General features: G+C 58.0%; 2 protein-coding genes across 2 annotated transcripts; both read left to right on the top strand.

Annotated features, from left to right (window-relative positions):
* Nucleotides 1–259: 259 nt before the first annotated feature.
* Nucleotides 260–2,378, top strand: H3-3B (H3.3 histone B). Its single transcript, XM_074160384.1, has 4 exons — nucleotides 260–375; nucleotides 895–1,036; nucleotides 1,120–1,273; nucleotides 1,370–2,378. The coding sequence occupies exons 2-4, from the start codon at nucleotides 909–911 to the stop codon at nucleotides 1,496–1,498; spliced, it is 411 nt and encodes a 136-aa protein (XP_074016485.1). The 5' UTR covers nucleotides 260–375; nucleotides 895–908; the 3' UTR covers nucleotides 1,499–2,378.
* A 9,703-nt stretch (nucleotides 2,379–12,081) lies between these two features.
* Nucleotides 12,082–17,042, top strand: GALK1 (galactokinase 1). The gene is made up of 8 exons (XM_074160204.1): nucleotides 12,082–12,237; nucleotides 13,170–13,359; nucleotides 13,698–13,817; nucleotides 14,354–14,489; nucleotides 14,897–15,078; nucleotides 15,315–15,465; nucleotides 15,888–16,050; nucleotides 16,847–17,042. The coding sequence occupies exons 1-8, from the start codon at nucleotides 12,082–12,084 to the stop codon at nucleotides 16,916–16,918; spliced, it is 1,170 nt and encodes a 389-aa protein (XP_074016305.1). The 3' UTR covers nucleotides 16,919–17,042.
* The last annotated feature ends 1,121 nt before the right edge of the window (nucleotides 17,043–18,163 follow it).

Here is an 18,163-nt window from a genome sequence, read left to right as displayed (position 1 = left end):
GTCCAATCAGAGCGCAGAGCGCCCGCCCGCCGTCGATTGGCCCCTTCTCGCCCCACAGTACCCAATCGGACGCCTACTTTAACAACCAATCAGCGGCCGGGCATGCGCCCAATCAGCGCCGAGGAACCGGAGCACGGCCTTTGTGTGTCGTGACGCCACGGCGCCGGCGGAGGTCCCGGCCAATGGTGCGGCGCGCTGTTTCCAGGCATTGTGAGGTCACCGCGCCGTGTGCCGCCCCCGGTATAAAACGCGAGTCCCCGCGGCGGGGAGGGCGCAGTGAGGGGGTGGTTGGCTGTGGAGCGGCTGTGGGACAGGAGACGCGCAGGCTTCGGTGCGCAGCGCTACCGGCACCGGTGCTTCCTTCTTCGCTGAGCGGTGAGTAGGGGGCCGCGGGCGCGTTTCGTGGCGGGCGGCGGTTCTGGGTGGCCGTTGGCGGCCTGGAATTCTCTTAGAGCCTGGCGGGCAGACTGGGCCTTGCCTACGTGCCCTGAGTCACGGCCGGTTCCTATCCGCCATACCCCCCCCCCCTTTCCCCCCCTCGCCAACCTCCTCGGGATGGCCCGGGAGGAAGGAGGAGGCGGCGTGACTCAGTCCACTTCCCCCGGGGAGGGGAGCGGCCGGGCCACGAACGCTGAAGCGGGGGCGGAGGGGGGAACCATGACTCCTCCTCCCTCCCCCCTCCCGGGGGAGGCCGCTGGCCGCCTGCCCGCCTCAGCGGCGGGGGAGGGGGGCAGCTCGCCGACATCTGCCGCTTCTGGGGCTGGAGGGGATTGGACGTGGCGGGGCGGGAGGGGACACGACATGACACACACAGTGTCGCCAGGCCTGGCGGGTCGTGTCGGTGCGAGGCTGGGGAGAGCCGGGTGTCTTGTCAAGCCTGCTTGTTCTCTATAGGTAAGTGAAGAAAAATGGCCCGTACAAAGCAGACCGCCCGCAAGTCCACCGGGGGGAAGGCTCCGCGCAAGCAGCTGGCCACCAAGGCGGCCCGGAAAAGCGCCCCCTCTACCGGCGGCGTCAAGAAGCCTCACCGCTACAGGTAAGGCCGCCGGCACGGCACGGCCCGGCGCTGCCGCAGCCCCTGCCCCGCCTCACCCGCTCACTCCTTCCTCCTCCAACCAGGCCGGGCACCGTCGCCCTCCGTGAGATCCGTCGCTACCAGAAGTCCACGGAGCTGCTGATCCGCAAGCTGCCCTTCCAGCGGCTGGTCAGAGAAATCGCCCAAGACTTCAAAACAGACTTGAGGTTCCAGAGTGCAGCCATCGGTGCGCTGCAGGTATTGCTCGCGGCCTGCTGGGCCTCGGCGCTCGCGGCGCTGAGTGTGCTTCGCTGAGGGTTTCTAACGACCTTTCTTCTTGTGCTCTTGAAACAGGAGGCCAGCGAAGCATATCTGGTGGGTCTGTTTGAAGATACAAACCTGTGCGCCATCCATGCCAAGAGAGTCACCATCATGCCCAAAGATATCCAGTTGGCTCGCAGGATACGGGGGGAGAGGGCTTAAGTGAAGGCTGTTTTTATGGTGTTTTGTAGTAAATTCTGTAAAATACTTTGGTTTTAATTTGTGACTTTTTTTGTAAGAAATTGTTTATAATATGTTGCATTTGTACTTAAGTCATTCCATCTTTCACTCAGGATGAATGCTAAAAGTGACTGTTCACATAAACCTCAGTGATGTGAGCCTTGTTGCTCAGGAGTGACAAGTTGCTAATATGCAGAAGGGATGGGTGATCTTTCTTGCTTCTCATGCATGTTTCTGTATGTTAATGACTTGTTGGGTAGCTAAACTTGTAAGGTACTAGAATTGATATAAATGTGTACAGGGTCCTTTTGCAATAAAACTGGTTATGACTTGATCCAAGTGTTTAACAATTGGGGCTGTTAGTCTGACCATACATCACTGTGATCAAATGTGGACTTTTTCAGAGGGTGAAACTACAAGTCTTAACCACAGTGTAACTTACAGTTTCCTAAAAAAAAAAAAAAAGTAAACCTGGCAGCTATAGAATACACTATGTGCATTTATAATAGCTATTTTATATATTGTAGTGTCAACATTTTTAAATTAAATGTTTTACATTCACATGTGAGGAGTCTTTGTCGTTTGGTTTATATGGGCTGGAAGAAGCTTCCTCCTCCTGGCTCCTGTAGCTGTAGCAGTAGGTGCCTGTAGTCCTGCAGCTTTGTTTTGCCTGTCAGCTTGCCCTGGCCACCCTCAGAGCTTTTTGGAGGCTTGCTTTAGTTTGACTCATGGCTTTTGGCCAGTGAGAGCTGAGCCCTGCAGCTGTGGGGCAGAGGAGGAGTAACCTCTGGGTTGTTGGTTGGTTGTTTTTTTTTTTAATAAAGCTTAACTGCTTATTGGTGTCAGCTGTTCAGGACCCATTAAGCTGGGGTTTTGTTTTTTTTTTTTTCCCCTCCAATTTCCCAGTAGGTGCAGGGGAAGAGTGTGTTTCAGTGGTGTGGCTGGTCTGCCTGAAGCAAAACCACCAGCTTGGTGTGGGGTGTGTGGGGCTGGGGCCCACCAGTTTCTGTGGGACCTGGCTGGGTGACTAAGCCCCAGTTAATAACAGCAGCCAGCGCAGGATGGTGCGTGAGGGGGAAAAGCTAATTATACAGCCTGAGAGCAGATGGGCTGCTGAGCAAACTGGAACGGGCGCTCAGTAAGAGTCGCTTTTCCCAGCTAAGCTTTTTTTTTGATGAAACCGGATTATGCTCAAACCTTCACTGGAGAAGGACTCTTTGGGGCCTGGGCTGGGACTGCTCCGGCTTCCTCAGCTCTTCCTCTGGGAGCAGCTGGCCCCTGTTGGGTTGGGGTTGAGGAGAGCTGTTCAAGCTACATCTGAAACACAGGTAATTAACATTTAAATTGAATTGCGAGGCTCCTAAAGAACAGGCTGCGCTGGTGAGGCTCAAGCTGGCAGAGAAAAGTAGCACAGGGAAGTAGTCGAGCGAGCCCAGCTTGATTTATTTCAATGGAATTTGAAGCGCGGTGGCATTCCAGGAGGGAAAACAGCAAGGGGATGCCAGCGGGCAGCGAGTTGCCATGGGCCCTCAGCGTGTGTGGATCGGGCACCTTCCCAGCACCTCCTTCCACCAGGATGGCCCGGGAGCGGTTTGAAATCCATCCTGCCTCCTGCTCTGGGGGTTGGAGACGGCGTCCCTGGGGGTGCTGCCGAACATCCTTTGGGGTGCTGCCAGGCATCTCTGGGGGTCCAGGCATCTCTGGGGGTACTGCCAAACATCCTTTGGGGTGCTGCATCCCTGGGGGTGCTGCCAGGCATCTCTGTGCTGCCGAGTATCCCTGGGGGTGCTGCTGAGCATCCTTTGGGGTGGTGCCAGGCATCTCTGGGGGTGCTGCCAAGCATCCTTTTGGGGTCCTGCATCCCTAGCAGTGCTGCCAAGTGTCCTTTGGGGTGCTGCATCCCTGGGGGTACTGCTGAGCATCCTTTGGGGTGCTGCCAGGCATCTCCAGGGGTGCTGCCGAGCGGCCCTGGCACAGGCCAGGGAAGCTCCGGGGCCGGATCCAGGGCTCTCCCTTATCAGACAAACCACTCCGTGTGCTTAAATCCTGCAGCTGGAGGAACAGGCGCTCCTTACCCCCGGCTCTTACACAACTTCCTCACCGCCCTTCCCTGCGCTGCTCCAAGCACGCTCGGAACAAACACGGCCCCCGGTTGATGCCATTATATCTGCCACAGAGCTGCTAAAAACACATTCTGAAAATGATCTAAGATGAGGTTTCAAACCAAGTGTTTTCCTCCTCGCTAAACCGCTAGGGAAAAAGATTTCCTTGCAGCTAAATTGTAAACTTAATTGCCTTAACGTTAAGCAACTTTAGTTGGCACTAAGTGATCTCAGGTGGAGCACCTGGGCACCGAGGGGACACCAAGGCAGGGATGTCCCCACAAGAAACCTGAGGCTCCTCGGTGGCCCAGGAGCCACGTAAATCGGGAAGCCCCACGTAGGCTTGCATCCAGGCAGGTTAAAAGAAAATAAAATAAGAATTCCAAGTGATGGGAATTTATGAATGCTGGAGGTGGTGCTCAGCTGCAGTAGCAGGTTGGGCTCCTGCAGGAAAAGTATGTTTTAAAATAACATCCCTCGAAAACAATGTTTCCTCCAAGTTCTTAGTGGAAACAATGAACCATCTGGGTATGCCTAGAAGCTGTTTCTTAAAATAAAATCATTGTCTAGCAATTGTTAAAAGAAAAAAAAAAAAAAACAAAACCACCACACAAAAACACAACCAACCAAAAAGCCTCAAAGAGCAACACACAACGCAAAACCCAAACCCACCGCAAAACCGTATCAAAGCATCTGTTCATCTTAGTAAAAAAAAAAAAAAAAAAAAGTTAGATCTTGCATGGAGCGGACCAGAATAACAATTCTTGCGTTCTACGAGCTCGCTGTGACGGTACCTGAAGACATAAACCCTTCCCTTACCGATTCTCTTGATGATTTCTTCGCATTCCCGCTCCGAACTGGATGCAAACACCAGGCAGTCGAACGTGCTCCCGTCAGGGCTCTCGGGGGAAGCGCTAAAAATGGAAACAGGCACATTACCCGGCAGAGAGAGCGGCTCTGGAAGCCCAGCCCTGGCTCGTAACCACACCAGAGACCCCACGGCGGGGCTGGATGTCGCTCGTTTATATTCTAAGCCCCCTGTCCCTCTACATCCCACCCCCCCAACCCCCCCCCCAGGGCTCACGGGCAGCACTCACACCACGCAGAAGGCGAATAAATTGCTCCTGTCCATGCAGCGTCCCACGCAGGAGATGGTGGGGTAGGGGTAGCGCCACAGGACCTGCGCAGGGGACGGGAGGGAGATGGTGTTGGGGGCTGCAGACAGTCCCTGTTGTCCCAGTTCCTGCTTTAAACTGGCCCCCAAAGCCCTCCAGCTGGGCTCCCCGTGCCAGCAGAGCAGCAGCCTCCGGAGTCACCCAGAGCTCGGATGTCACTCGCTCACCTTGGAAGAGGTCTTCTCCTGTACGAGGACTTCTGCTTCCCTCACATCAAATAAAACCTCCTGAATGGGGGATGGAGGGGAAAGAAGCCCCGATCATCACAGCGTCCAAGACCCATTTTTAGTAAGATATTTACAAGAGAGAGATTATCCAAAAGCAGAGGGGGTAAAGTGCAGTCAAGCACAGCTTTTTCAAGAAGTTTTCTCTGTGCCGCTCTTTTTTTTTTTCCCCCACCATCCAGTGCTCTCACACTCGAAAATTTTCACAAACAACCTCCCAAAGGCTCAAGCGACAGTGTCCTGAGCCCCACAGCAGGCTGGGGAATCACCCCTGGGACCAGGCTCAGCCTTCCCACAGTTTTCCAAGTGGTTTCCTGCAGGTGGTTGTATTTTTTTTTTTTTCCCCCCTTAATGCACTTTCCTCTCCTGGCTGCAGAGATGCTTCTCACCAGGAAAATGAAAAATACCCCCCAGGGGCGGGGGGAAGTTGGGGTGTCAAACACTCAGCAAGGCCAAGCGAACCTGGTGCTGGCAGGAAAAAAAATATCCCTGGGCAGAGACCATATTTCCTTGCAGTTTTCTCACCAAGCCCTTCCTGGGATGCCCCCAGCCCCATCACTCACCTGCGCTGCCCGGTGCCTCTCCAGCACGGCGGGGATGGCCCGGTCCAGCACCTCTTTGCCACCGTACTGAAATGGAGCGGGAAGGAGGGAATAACCCACAGGCACGTGAAAAGAAACCCAGAAGAGACAACGTACCTCATGGCACGTCTTTGCCCCATCAACCTCACCTTCCCAACGCTGGTCCGACCCAGGTACTGCAGGTTGTAGAGCAGCCTGGGGAGAAAAGGCCTCGGGGGCATCAGAGCAAGGACCCCGCGCATCCTCCTGCTGCTCTTTGCAGGGGAAGATGCTCACAGCTCCCCCACCATCCCCAGGGACAGCTTTGACCCCACAGCCTTGAACAGAGACTGGGGACATGGGGCTGGCCCAAAGCTGGGACCCTCCAGCCCAGCCTGGGGGCTCCCCATGACACTTGACCTACCTGCCTCCCTGCAGCCTCCGTCGCTCCCCCTCACCCTGGCGCCGGGGGCTGCGCTGGAGCTGGAAGTGGGGCTCCTTCTCCTTCAGGACCTTCAGGTAAGGCAGCAGTGGCTCATAGACCTCCCCATCGTGCCACCGCCACCGCAGCAGGTGGAAGCTGAGCGGTTGTCCCTTCAGCTTCTGCAGCACGTCTCCAGCCTGGAGAGAGGAAGCAGAGGGGATGATGAGGAGTAGGAAAAGGGAACATGGCGGGGGAGGACATGACACACGCCAGCCCACCGTGCCCACCCACCTGCCCGCTGTAGGCGTTTCTCAGGGAGTAACCGTTGATCTCATCGAGGATGTCACCTGCCAGCACCACCTCATCCATGGCCGCCTGGCTCTCGGGGAGCACTTTGGTGACAAACACTCGGCCGTCCACATACCTGGGGGTGCAGCCGAGCCCTGGCTGAGCCCTGGGGACCCAGCCCAGCTCCCCCAGCCTTTCCTTGCCATCAGTGATGTTTCACTGATACACAGAGGCAGGGAAAAACCACCCCATGGACAGCAGATACCAGCAAGGCTGAGTAAATGGGAGAAAAAGCACCCAAGAGCCCCGATGCTCTCAACGGGATATCTCCCCTTTTGGGGGGCTTGAGTGCTGTGGTGTCCAGATCCTGCTGGAGAGCAGAGCGGAGGATCCAGGGCTCCTACCTGAGCACCATCCCCAACGCTCGGCATGGGGCTGTCTCGTAAGTGATGCACACCTGGAAGAGAGCAGCCAGTGACAGTGGCCCTGGCAATGGCCACAGGACACCCAAGGACCATGACCAGGATGAGAGGGAGGATGGAGACCTCTTGACCTGGATCATTTCTGGCACTGGGGCCAAACCAGGGCTTCGGGAACCCGGGGAGAGGCTGGTCCCCAGCGCCCCAGGCTGGGCTGGGACCATCAGAGGCTGCTTGTCCCCGTCCTCTCCTGGGATTCAGCTACGCCCAGACCCTGGAGGGACAAACCTGCCAGATGGATGGGATGGCAAAGCAGCAGGTGAACCCTTAACTCAGCGATGAGCCCTCCTCCCTCACCCCACGTGTCCCCACGCAGCGGGGGGAGCACTGCTGCCCCTCCCCGGAGCCGCTGCCGCTCGCAGCAGCACTTACTGTCACATCGCATTAGCCAGGGACCCGGAACACGGCCAGCTCGGCTGGGAGCACTTGCTGCTAGAAATGCCCAAAAGCCAGCGGGATCCTGGCCTCCGCAGCAGCACGCTGTAAGCAGCCCCAAAGTCGCCTTGAGCTCTTATAGGGGTTCTTTTGGGTTAAAAAGGCAGCGGAGGGATGCTCTTTATTTTTAAGACATCAAGGCATCCCCGCTGCTCTCAATAAACACCCTGATATTTGACTGAGCAAAACCAAGAGCGAAACCAACTGACGCGTAATCTGTCAGCCCAGGGAAACGGCGATTTTTTGGAAAGAAATCAGGGGAGGGAGCGTGGGGGAAACTTGATTTATGTCAGCAATTTAGGCCTGGGTACTACTCTTGCTTGGTTTTACTCCCAGGATTGCTGGGATCTGCTCCCAGTAGCAGCACAGGCACCCAGCAGGATCCAGCCTCGGTGGCAGAGGTGGCTCTGCTCGTGCTGGTGAACCTGAGCCAAGTCACCCCTTGGCTGCGGCCGGTTGCGTGGCAATCCCTCCCCACCAAATCCTTCTGTATTTTCCTCATTTGACTTCTCAGCGAGGGCCAGGTGGCGGAAGGACGGCTCCGGGGAGAGATGAGCTCTTACCGGCAGCAGCCAGCTTTCGTCCAAGAAGCTGCAATTCTGCAAACAAAGGAGTGTCAGCGCCATCGGTCCCGGTGAGGAAGGGGCTGGGGCACTGTGCTGGCAGCTGTGTGCCGGCCTCCACCCCGCCAATTTGTCACCGTACCTGCAGGTCCAGGGAGAAATCCATCTCTGTCACCACCAGCAGCAGCGAAAGGAAAGGCTCTGTGGAGGGATGGGGATAGAGAGGCAGCGTCACTGCCGTGTTCCCGGCAACCACAACCTCGTGGGGACATGGCAGAGGTCCGAATAAAGCCATTTTGGGTGTAACTAATGAGCCCTGGGGAGTGAGGCTCTGAGAGCATCCCAGCACCACGGCACCCAGACTGCTGATGGAGGCTCATCCCAGGCTCCTGCTGCCAGCATGGGGAGAGAAGTGCTGCGGCTCGACGCTTGATTTCCCCAAATTCAGCCCAAGGCTGGCAGCAAACGCTGCTGATGAGCGACTTTCTCTCCATTTCTCCCTCTAAACACAAAGCAAAGCTGCTCCGGCTCTCCTGCACGAGCCTTGCAATTACGCTGTTGGAGCTCTGCAATCTGCTCATGCACCGGCAGCACGGGTGATTTACAAGCCATCAAGGTACAGGTTTAACATGGGCTTATTTGTCATAATCAAAAGATTAAAGACTTTCACCCTGGCCTGCTCCCCCCTCCCCCCCACCTCAAGGAGCTGCGGGTGGAATGGTGCAGGCTGTCGAGCAAAAGCAGCCATTTACTGCACCAAACCCCTCCTGTGACCCCTTCCGTGGGACCAGAGCCTGGGCCCAGCCACCAAGGGCTCCCCTCGAAGCCAGACTGCTGGGTCCGCTTCAACCAGCGCCCTTGGTACAAAGAAGTAACACGAAAAACACTTCAGAAGCAATTTTCCTACCACATGACACCAAAATCAACCTTAGATGGATTCAAACCGTGTTTAAATATTTACACCTCTTTTTCCATCACTGCAGCAGCGTAACTTAGATTTTACCACTAAGTTTGGCTCAGAAAAATGACAATGGACTATTTTCCTCCCCCTGCCGTGACATCAGGCTGTAACACCTGCGACAGCCACCCCCGGGGCAAGTTACATCCTGCCTCGGAGGAGCCCCCATCTTACCCAGGAGGTCTTCATTGCCAAGGACGGAGCTCACCGGATCATAAAACTGAAATGCAGAGAAACACCACCATTACGCTGCCGTTTCGCTGCCCGTGGCCCGTGGGTAAGTGGGGCTCCCTACTGTGAGCTGCACCTCCAGGAGTCGGGGGGTCTGTGCCAGCTGCCGCACAGCCGCCACCAGCACCTTCCCCTGTAGAGCCAAGCGCAGGAAGTACCGCCCGCGGCCCTGCGCCGTCCGTGTCCTCTCACAGCCACCGGCTTTCTGGATGCTGATGGAAAGAGGGGTCGGCCTGGCTGGGGAGAAGGGAAGCAGCTCAGGTCATAGAATCATAGAATCGTCTAGGTTGGAAGGGACCTTTAAGATCATCAAGTCCAACCATTAACCCAACACTGCCAAAAAACCACCACTAAACCATGTCCCTCAGCACCATGTCTACCCATCCTTTAAACGCCTCCAGGGATGGTGATTCCACCACTTGCCTGGGCAGCCTGTTCCAATGCTTGATAACCCTTTTGGTGAAGAAATTTTTCCTAATATCCATCCTAAACCTCTCCCGGTGCAACGTGAGGCTGTTTCCTCTTGTCTTATTGCTGTTACTTGGGAGAAGAGACCGACCCCCACCTCGCTACACCCTCCTTTCAGGTAAACATGGGAGCATCCTTCCCGCACCCAGGATCTTTGCGATAAGCACATCACGATGGACACCACCATGGATCAGATTGTCACCCCCAGCCCGGCTTGGGGCTGCTCACCTGCTGCTGTCCCCCGTGGGAAGCTGCTCCACCCAGTGCCAGTAATCCCGTCTCCTGAAGCCCCAGGCTGGCTCTGCAGGAAAAAGGGAGCGTGAGGCTCCTCGCTGCAGGCACCGGGATGCTGTCCCCCCCCCTTGCCTCCCCAGCACGAAGGGCTACTCACGCCGTAGCCCCTTGCGCAGGATGCTCTCCAGCAGCTGGCAGAAGGAGATGAGGTGCGGCGAGGTGTCCGTGCAGGGCCCCCCGCTCTCCCGCAGCCGCAGCACCCCACCTGCCGTGGGGAAAGGGGAGCATTAGCACCCATAGGTGCCACCCCCCGAGTGGGGCGCAGCCCCAGGGCGGGTCGCCGGCGGTGCGGGAGGTGCCCGACACCCCGCAGGATGCGACCCCGCAGCCGCACCGGGCAGGAACTCCGGTAAACTTCCTCAAAGCCAAGGTCAGGGGCGGCAACGCGGGTGCGAACACCCGGTCAGGCGGTGGGGCTGGTCCTGCCACGGTGGCTCCCGGCCCGAGGAACCCTCGCCCGGCCCCCGGCCAGGCCCCGCCGTCGGTCCGGTCAAACCGGTACCGGTGCGCAGCGAAGGGCCGGGCCCCCGGGCGGGGGCTGCCGGAGGAGGCGGGTACGGGTCCCCGGAGGGCGACCGCGCTCACCTTTAAGGGCGCTCAGCAGCGGCTCCTTCCTGGCCATGGGCTCGCCCCCACACCCCCGGCCCGGGTGGTCCCGCGGCGGCGGCTCCGGGCGGGAACCGGGAACCGGGAGCGGGCCCCGCCCCGGGAGCGGAACGGCCCGGCCCCGTGGGGCGGGGGGTTAAACCTCCCGGCTCACACCCACCTGTGGCTGCCTGCGGGCCGGGCACCTCTCCGGGTGTAACGCAGCCATTGATGCCTATACAGATGTGTATCTGTGCATATAGCTACAATACATCGGCATTAAACACACATACGACGGAGACACCGGCACATACGTACACATACGTATCTGCCCATGCATCGGGAGGTGATTCTGCCCCTCTACTCCACTCCTGCCAGACCTCACCTGCAGTGCTGCCACCAGCTCTGGAGCCCTCAGCACAAGAAGGACACGGAGCTATTGGAGCGGGTCCAGATGAGGCCACAAAGATGCTCAGAGGGCTGGAGCACCTCCGCTGTGAGGACAGGCTGAGAGAGTTGGGGTTGTTCAGCCTGGAGAAAGCTCCAGGGAGACCTTAGAGCCCCTTCCGGTATCTGAAGGGGGCCTACAGGAGAGATGGGGAGGGACTTTTTACCAGGGAGTGTAGTGATAGGATGAGGGGTAATGGCTTCAAACTGAAAGAGGGGAGATTTAGATGAGATCTCAGGAAGAAATTTTTCACTCTGAGGGTGGTGAGACCCTGGCCCAGGTTGCCCAGAGAAGCTGTGGCTGCCCCATAGATTCATAGATTGGTCCAGGCCGGAAGGGACCTCCAAAGGCCATCTAGTCCGACCTTCCCGCAGTCAGCAGGGACACCCCCAACTAGACGAGGTTGCCCAGGGCCTCGTCGAGCTTCACCTTGAATATCTCAAGGGAAGGGGCCTCAACCACCTCCCCGAGCAACCTGTTCCTGTGTTCCACCACCCTCATAGTAAAGAACTTTTTCCTAATATCCAATCTAAATCTCCCCTTCTCCAACTTAAAACCATTGCCCCTCGTCCTGTCACTGCAGGCCTTTGTAAACAGACCCTCCCCAGCCTTCCTGTAGGCCCCCCTCAGGTACTGGAAGGCCGCTATGAGGTCTCCCCGGAGCCTCCTCTTCTCCAGGCTGAACAACCCCAGCTCCCTCAGCCTGTCCTCGTAGCAGAGGTGCTCCAACCCCCTGATCATTTTAGTGGCCCTCCTCTGGACCTGCTCCATCAGGTCCATGTCCTTTCTATATTGAGGGCTCCAGACCTGCACACAGTACTCCAGGTGAGGTCTCACCAGAGCAGAGCAAAGTGGCAGAATCACCTGGAGGGGTTCAAGGCCAGGGTGGACGGGGCTTTGAGCAACCTGGTCTGGTGGGAGGTGTCCTTGCCCAGGGCAGGGCGGTTGGAACTGGGTGATCTTTAAGGTCCCTTCCGACCCAAACCACCCTGTGATGCTATATTTTAGGACAACGCAGGCACGGGGATGTGGCCACGGGTATAGAGACAGGGACTTAAAAATTCCCGGGCGCTGGCAGCTCGCCCTGCCTGTGGAATCACAGAATCGTCATAAAATGACACGCACCCGCATAGAAGGATCAGCGCCCCCGAGGCCGCAGCCAGGGGCGCGCACGACCACCGGGAAGGGGCTGCCGTAGACCGGCAACGGACCCCCCCCACCCGCCACCACCAGCTCCGCCGCCGCTCCTCAGGGCCGCGAGTTCGAGCCCGGCCGCCGGCGGAGGGGGGCGGCGCCGGAGCGGGGGCGGTGCAGGGCGGAGCGGAGCGGCCATGGCGGAGCCCGGAGCGGTCTCGCTGCTGGCGGCCGCCCGCCGGGCGCACGAAGAGGCTTTCGGGGGGGCGGCCGTGCTGGCGGCGTGGGCCCCCGGCCGGGTCAACCTCATCGGCGAGCACACCGACTACAACGACGGTTTCGTGCTGCCCATGGTAAGGGCCGTGCTCCGCCGCCCCGGCCCCGTGATCGCTCGGTGTCACCCTTCCGTATCCCCCCTGCAGCCTCTGGGGGACCCTGGCCGCCGTCTCCCCCCGCCTGCCCCAGGATGTCCCCTCGGGATCCCTGGCCCAGGACCCTGCAAGATCCCCTGGGATCCCCCTTTCACCGCCCTCCCTCCCTGGATTCCCTCACCCAGGACTCTGCGGGATTCCCCGGGATTCCCCTTTCACCATCCTCCCCCAAGGCTCCCCCCCCCCCCCCAGGACCCTGCGGGATCCCCCGGGATCCCTCACCACGCCTGGGACTGCTGGAGCATTGGGGGCAGCACCCCTCAGACCGGCTCCTAACTCACTGCAGGGGGGGGGGGAGGGGGGGTGTGTGATTCCCCCTCCCCAACTGCCTCTTCGAGGGGCTGAAACCTCTTTTCTGTACCCCAACAAACAATTTCCTGTCCCTGGAGAGCGATGTTTTGGTGGCAGAGATGGTTTGAAGCAGCTGGAGCTTCCTGCACTCCTTCGGCTCGGCGCGAAAGCCCCCACTCGGTCCTAAATCAAACCTACAGCTAATTATTTTGGGCCGAGGAGTGTGGGAGCGGGTCGGCTGAATTCCCCTGCAGGCAAGACAACTTCCCGAAGCCTCTCACATCCTTGTCGTGGGTTTCTACTCCCCCGGAGCCCAGCAGCCAGCACCCCGGCGCCAAGCTGGGGTGGTCAGTCACAACATTTTGGTGCTAAGACTGACCCTGTGTGGCATTAAGTAGCCAGAAAATCTAATGCCGTGACAAGCTGGAGCGTCCAGTGGCAGCTGGTGGCTCCACAGGGGCAGAGTTAAGGGTAACGCGTGTCGGGTGCAGTTACTGCCACCAGAGGGGATGCTCCAAGGGATGCCACAGAGTCTGAGCTCACCTTCTCCCTGCCTTCCCCAGGCCCTGCAGCTGGGGACGGTGCTGGTGGGATCCCCCACGAAGGACGGGACCATCTCCATCCTCACCACCTCGGCAGAGGCAGACAAACCCCACAGGGTGGAGTTCCCGGCTCCCCGCCAAGGCAGCTCTCTGAGCCCGGGGAAGCCGGGTTGGGCCAACTACGTCAAGGGCGTCATCCAGCACTACCGGGGTAAGGCCCAGGCTGCTGGGTGGGTTAGAGCCCCCCTCGTGTGGGGCCAGTGCTTGGAACCGGGCTTTCGGCGTGCTCCAGGGGCTCTTCCAGTGCCAGTGCAACCCCACAGCCGCTACTGGGACCAGGCTCCAGCTGAGACACTTTCAGCTCCAAAGACCCCTCTGTTTTTGGGGGAATGCCCGGGTCACACTCTGCCATGGATCACCCTGTGTTTTAAAATGGGATATCAGACCAGGGTTCCTGTGTCCGGAGCCGTGTCCTCATGAGCTGTGGGGCACGGCAGCCCTCAGCCCTGCAGGGGCTCACGGTCCCCCTCCTCCCCTCTATTCCTGCAGGTGGTCCTGTACCGGGCTTCAGTGCCGTGATAGCCAGTGACGTCCCCCTGGGTGGGGGTCTCTCCAGCTCGGCCGCTCTGGAGGTGGCTACTTACACCTTCCTCCAGCAGCTCTGCCCTGGTAAGGCAACAGCCAGTCCTGGCTCCTGGTGCCTCCATTCCCGGGTGGGAGCCAGGATGAGGGGGGTGTCCTTAGCAAGATCCTGCAGTACTCGGCGAAATGCCACTGTGGGGTGGGTCACAACCCTTTGCCGCAGCTGGAGCTGGCATCGCTGTGGTGCGGGGCTTCTCTGGCTTACCCAGCCTGACCTGCCCATGGATCATTGGGGATGAGAGGATGTTCCCTTGGGAGCAACTACTCCCCACCCTCATGAGATGAGAGGATGTTCCCTTGGGAGCAACTACACCCCACCCCAAAAATCTGAGACATCAGTGTCAAATTATTGCATCCAGCTGGATCCAGGGACCCACGCTGGCACAGGTGCCGTGCACTGGTGCAGGAGCAAGCACCTGCAGTTGATGCTGTAGCCAAACCCCATTCCCCATGGGAAACCCCATGGGAAAGCAAGCCTTTACCTTTGTGTTTGCTCCCCCTGCTCCAGAACAAGGGGCAAAGGTCCCAGACCTGCTAACCTGCCTCTCTCTGCTCTGGCACAGATGACAGTGATTTGGTAGCCAAGGCGCTGGCGTGCCAGAAAGCGGAGCACACGTTTGCCGGCATGCCCTGTGGGATCATGGACCAGTTCATATCTGTGATGGGCAAGGAAGGCCACGCGCTGCTCATTGACTGCAGGTCAGGGCCGAGCACTGAGCTCGCTGTGCCATGCTCACCTCCTCGGGCAGGTGGGGACGAGTTGGTCCCCTGGCCATGAAATAAATGCAGGAGTGCAGGGAGGGGTTAACCCCTGAACCCAGCCCAAAATCTCATTGAGGGGCTGGGGATCCCTGCATTTTAATTCCTGTGTCTTTGATTCCTCCTCCTGCATCCTATCAGCTACTTGCCTGGGCTGTCTTTTCTGCAAAGTCGTTAGGGTCCATTATGGGACTAATAATTGGGAGTGAAACGCTTGAGTGAAATCCTAAACTATGTGGACTTTGCCTCTACGGAGGCAGGAGCTGCCTGCCACGTCACTTGGATGGCCGATGGCTGGAGCAGGCGGGGGGGACGGGCACGTGGCCCATGCTGAGCTCTTGCTGCAGGTCCCTGGAGACCGTCCTTGTCCCACTGACTGATGCCAGCTTGGCTGTCCTCGTCACCAACTCCAACGTGCGGCACACACTGACAGGCAGCGAGTACCCCACACGCCGGCGGCAGTGCGAGGAGGCGGCGGCAGCGCTCAGCAAGGCCAGCCTGCGAGACGCCACCATGGCTGAGCTGGAAGGTGGGGACGGTCCCTCCCTTGGCTCTGACCGCTCCTCGGGGCAGCAGGAGCTCGGTGCCCCATGGCATGGGCTGAGACTGCAGGGCAGCACCCGGGGTGGATGGGTGGATGCATGCACTGGGACAGGAGCATGCCATGAGTGGAGAAGCAGGGTTGCAGGATGCAGCCGTGCTTGCCCCCAGCAGCATACCACAGACTAGAGCGGCTTCACCGCAAGGACGTGCATATCTCCACAGCGGCCAGGAGCCGGCTGGGCGAGGAGGTTTACCGGCGGGCCAGGCACGTCATCGGCGAGATAGCACGGACAGTCCAGGCAGCCAAAGCACTGCAGGGCAAGGACTACAAGACATTTGGGAGGCTGATGGTGGAGAGTCACAACTCCCTCAGGTGAGGATGTACTACCCCTGGGCAGGGCAGGCTGCACTGGGGACACTGATGTCAGGTTCTCATGGGGTTCCCTTGCCCGTGGGTGCAGCGCTGGGGACAGGCAGAGCCATGTCCTGTCCGATGTCTCTCATGGCTCAGCCTGTCGGGGAGTTTTAGGAAAAACCCGACCGAACAAGGCGGCCGATCACATACCTTACAGACACGTGCTGCTTGCAGCAGTGCCCAGCAGGTCCCTGATGCTCACAACCTCACTCATGTATAGGTGCGCTTATAGGCAGAGAGCTGGACTGGGATCTGTGGCATCCTGTATTGCTGCAGTTTGCTACAGCAATGGATGCACCAAGACAGGTTTCAGCTGTTTGTGATGCAAGGATTGTGGCTGGGGTGCAGGACAGGGCTGACCATGGGTCTCCTCTCTCCAGGGATGACTACGAAGTGAGCTGCCCAGAGCTGGACCAGCTGGTAGCAGCAGCTCTGGAGGTCGATGGGGTTTATGGCAGCAGGATGACTGGGGGAGGCTTTGGAGGCTGCACGGTGACATTGCTGGAGGCCAGGGCTGCAGAGAGAGCCCAGCACCACATCCAGGTATGTGGCAGAAATGTGGTGGGAGATTGTCTTAAAGATCCCAAGGAAACACTCAGGGGCAAGGCTTGAGGACGCCGTTGGAACTGTGCTCCTGAGGCACTCGGGGTTGGTGTAGCTAAGCTCTTGCAGGCAGTTCAGCATCATGCTGGTCACAGAGCACTGCCCAAGGACCTTACTGCACTGAGAAAATGAGGAAAAAGGTGCCGGGTGAGCTGCAGGAAGGCTAAATCTGTCTAGAGGAAAGTAATCCAAGCCAAGCTTAGGGAACGCTGAGCTTTACACTGCCGGTTACAGCCCAGGAAAGATCTCGGTGCTGTCATCAGCGTTCTCTAAATCAGCAGCTCAGTCTGCGCTGGTAGCTGAGACCACCAGCAAAATGGGGGTGTCAGGGGAGGGGGACAGTGAATGAGGCAGAGCCTCAGTTTGCTGCTGTATGAGATCGTGGTGTGCCCTATAAATAGTGTGGGGGGGATAAAGCAGGGGCAGAGGAAGGTGTCTGAAACGAGGAGAGACCAAAAAGGCTGTGCCTCTGCCGTCTGCTGGAGGCTCAGCTTGGGGATGTGTTGACAGCCTCCCTGCCCCCTGCTGTGGATGGACCAAGGGAACCCAGGCAGTGGCAAGGACAGTGTGCTGACCCCAAAAAAACCATCTTGAGAGGCAGCTGGGCCAGATGCATGGCTGGGGTGACCAGCAAGACCCCAGCTCTAGCAGGTCTTGCCTGTACCAGCCCAAAAGCATCCCTCAGCCCAGGCTCTGGCTGCAGCACCAGCACTTACCTGCTCCTCTTGTCTCCTAGGAGAAGTACAGCGGCACAGCCACCTTCTACCTCACCAAGCCCTCCGCAGGGGCAAAGGTACTGCCCCTGTAGAGGAGCGACCACCTCGTCTGGGCTGGGATCGCCTCCCTCCGAGAGGTGGCTGCTTTCCTCGCTTCACAAGGGAATCAATTTGTCTGCCTGCATCGTTTGCCTAATAAACACAAAACATTTGCACAATAGTTCTGCGCCCACCTGAGCAGAGCTCTGATGCCAAAGTCACTGGGGACCTTTCCCCAGAGGAGACTGGTTTAACTCCAGTTTGCACTGGTGTAATGAGCCATTACTGGGGATGCGGGGTCCAGTAGAGCCTCTGGAGCTGCAGGCGGAGGAGGGGATGGCAGTGGAGCCTGATGCTTGGCAGAAGCCCCTGCCTGGGTATCTACTTCTTCATCTGTGTCCTTCATCTGCTGCTGCAGATGGAGGGGGGAAGATTTTTATTTTTTTTATTTTGTTTTAAGAAAAGGGAAGAGTCAGACTGTAGAGAAGACATTTATTGTGTGCAATAGAAAGCTGTCTGACCTGTTGTCAGAGCAGGCTGCTGGATCCACCCTTGGAAAGGCTGAAACACCACCAGCCCTAAGGACCAGATGAAAATTAAGAAATGATGCTGTTTTAATGCGAGGCATCGGTTAGGTGCACAGCCACCTTGGGCGTGGGGATGGTGTGACACCCTGGAGAGCAGATCTGTGCTTGGATAACAGGATAGTCTTTGGTTAAAATGCTTGGAAGCGGGGCTCCCTTTTCGGGTGGTTGTCAGCATTTTACCCTGGACCACAAAGCACAGGGAAAGGGGCCCGGAGTCCTTGTGCAGGAGGAGGCACGTCAGCTCGAGAGGAAACCCCAACCACAAAGGTGAGATGGGAACAGGGAGCCAGGTTACCACCACTGGTACTTGCTCAGGAAAAATAAGTGCTTCTTGAAGAAAAACCACAGGGTTGGGTCAAGAGATGCTTCACCAAATTCAAAACTAACCTAGCTGCAGCTGCAGCCCTGGAGACTCCGGGGGACTTTACTCATCCATGTGCATCTTTGGCTCAAACATGTACAACTCATCCCACTCGAGAGAACAGCCCGGAGAGGAGAGGGATCTCTCGGTGGTGTCAGTGCTGGAAAATCTTCTTCCGAGTCAAAAAAAAATCTCCAACAACCAAACAAAAAAAACCCCAACAACAACAGAAAAAGAACAAACCAGCCAAGGTCCAGTGTCAGATCAAATCAGGCAGGCGATGCTGCCCAGGAGACCTGGCAGCTGCTGTTTTGATTGGAAGCTCTAATCCAGAATGGTCTGCTGCTTCA

The sequence above is a fragment of the Numenius arquata genome, chromosome 17 (assembly GCF_964106895.1).
Source record: "Numenius arquata chromosome 17, bNumArq3.hap1.1, whole genome shotgun sequence".
Classification (NCBI taxonomy): domain Eukaryota; kingdom Metazoa; phylum Chordata; class Aves; order Charadriiformes; family Scolopacidae; genus Numenius; species Numenius arquata.
The sequence above is the reverse complement of the archived record's forward strand: the minus strand, read 5'-3'. Positions and strand labels throughout refer to the sequence as shown.

Bases quoted from the DNA above. Each gene is read 5' to 3' on its own strand.
- GALK1 (XM_074160204.1), top strand. From the start codon at position 12,082: ATGGCGGAGCCCGGAGCGGTCTCGCTGCTGGCGGCCGCCCGCCGGGCG. The intron at 12,238-13,169 runs GTAAGGGCCGTG...TGCCTTCCCCAG, and splicing joins ACGGTTTCGTGCTGCCCATG to GCCCTGCAGCTGGGGACGGT. The intron at 14,490-14,896 runs GTCAGGGCCGAG...CTCTTGCTGCAG, and splicing joins GCGCTGCTCATTGACTGCAG to GTCCCTGGAGACCGTCCTTG.
- H3-3B (XM_074160384.1), top strand. From the start codon at position 909: ATGGCCCGTACAAAGCAGACCGCCCGCAAGTCCACCGGGGGGAAGGCT. The intron at 1,037-1,119 runs GTAAGGCCGCCG...TCCTCCAACCAG, and splicing joins AAGAAGCCTCACCGCTACAG to GCCGGGCACCGTCGCCCTCC. The intron at 1,274-1,369 runs GTATTGCTCGCG...CTCTTGAAACAG, and splicing joins CAGCCATCGGTGCGCTGCAG to GAGGCCAGCGAAGCATATCT.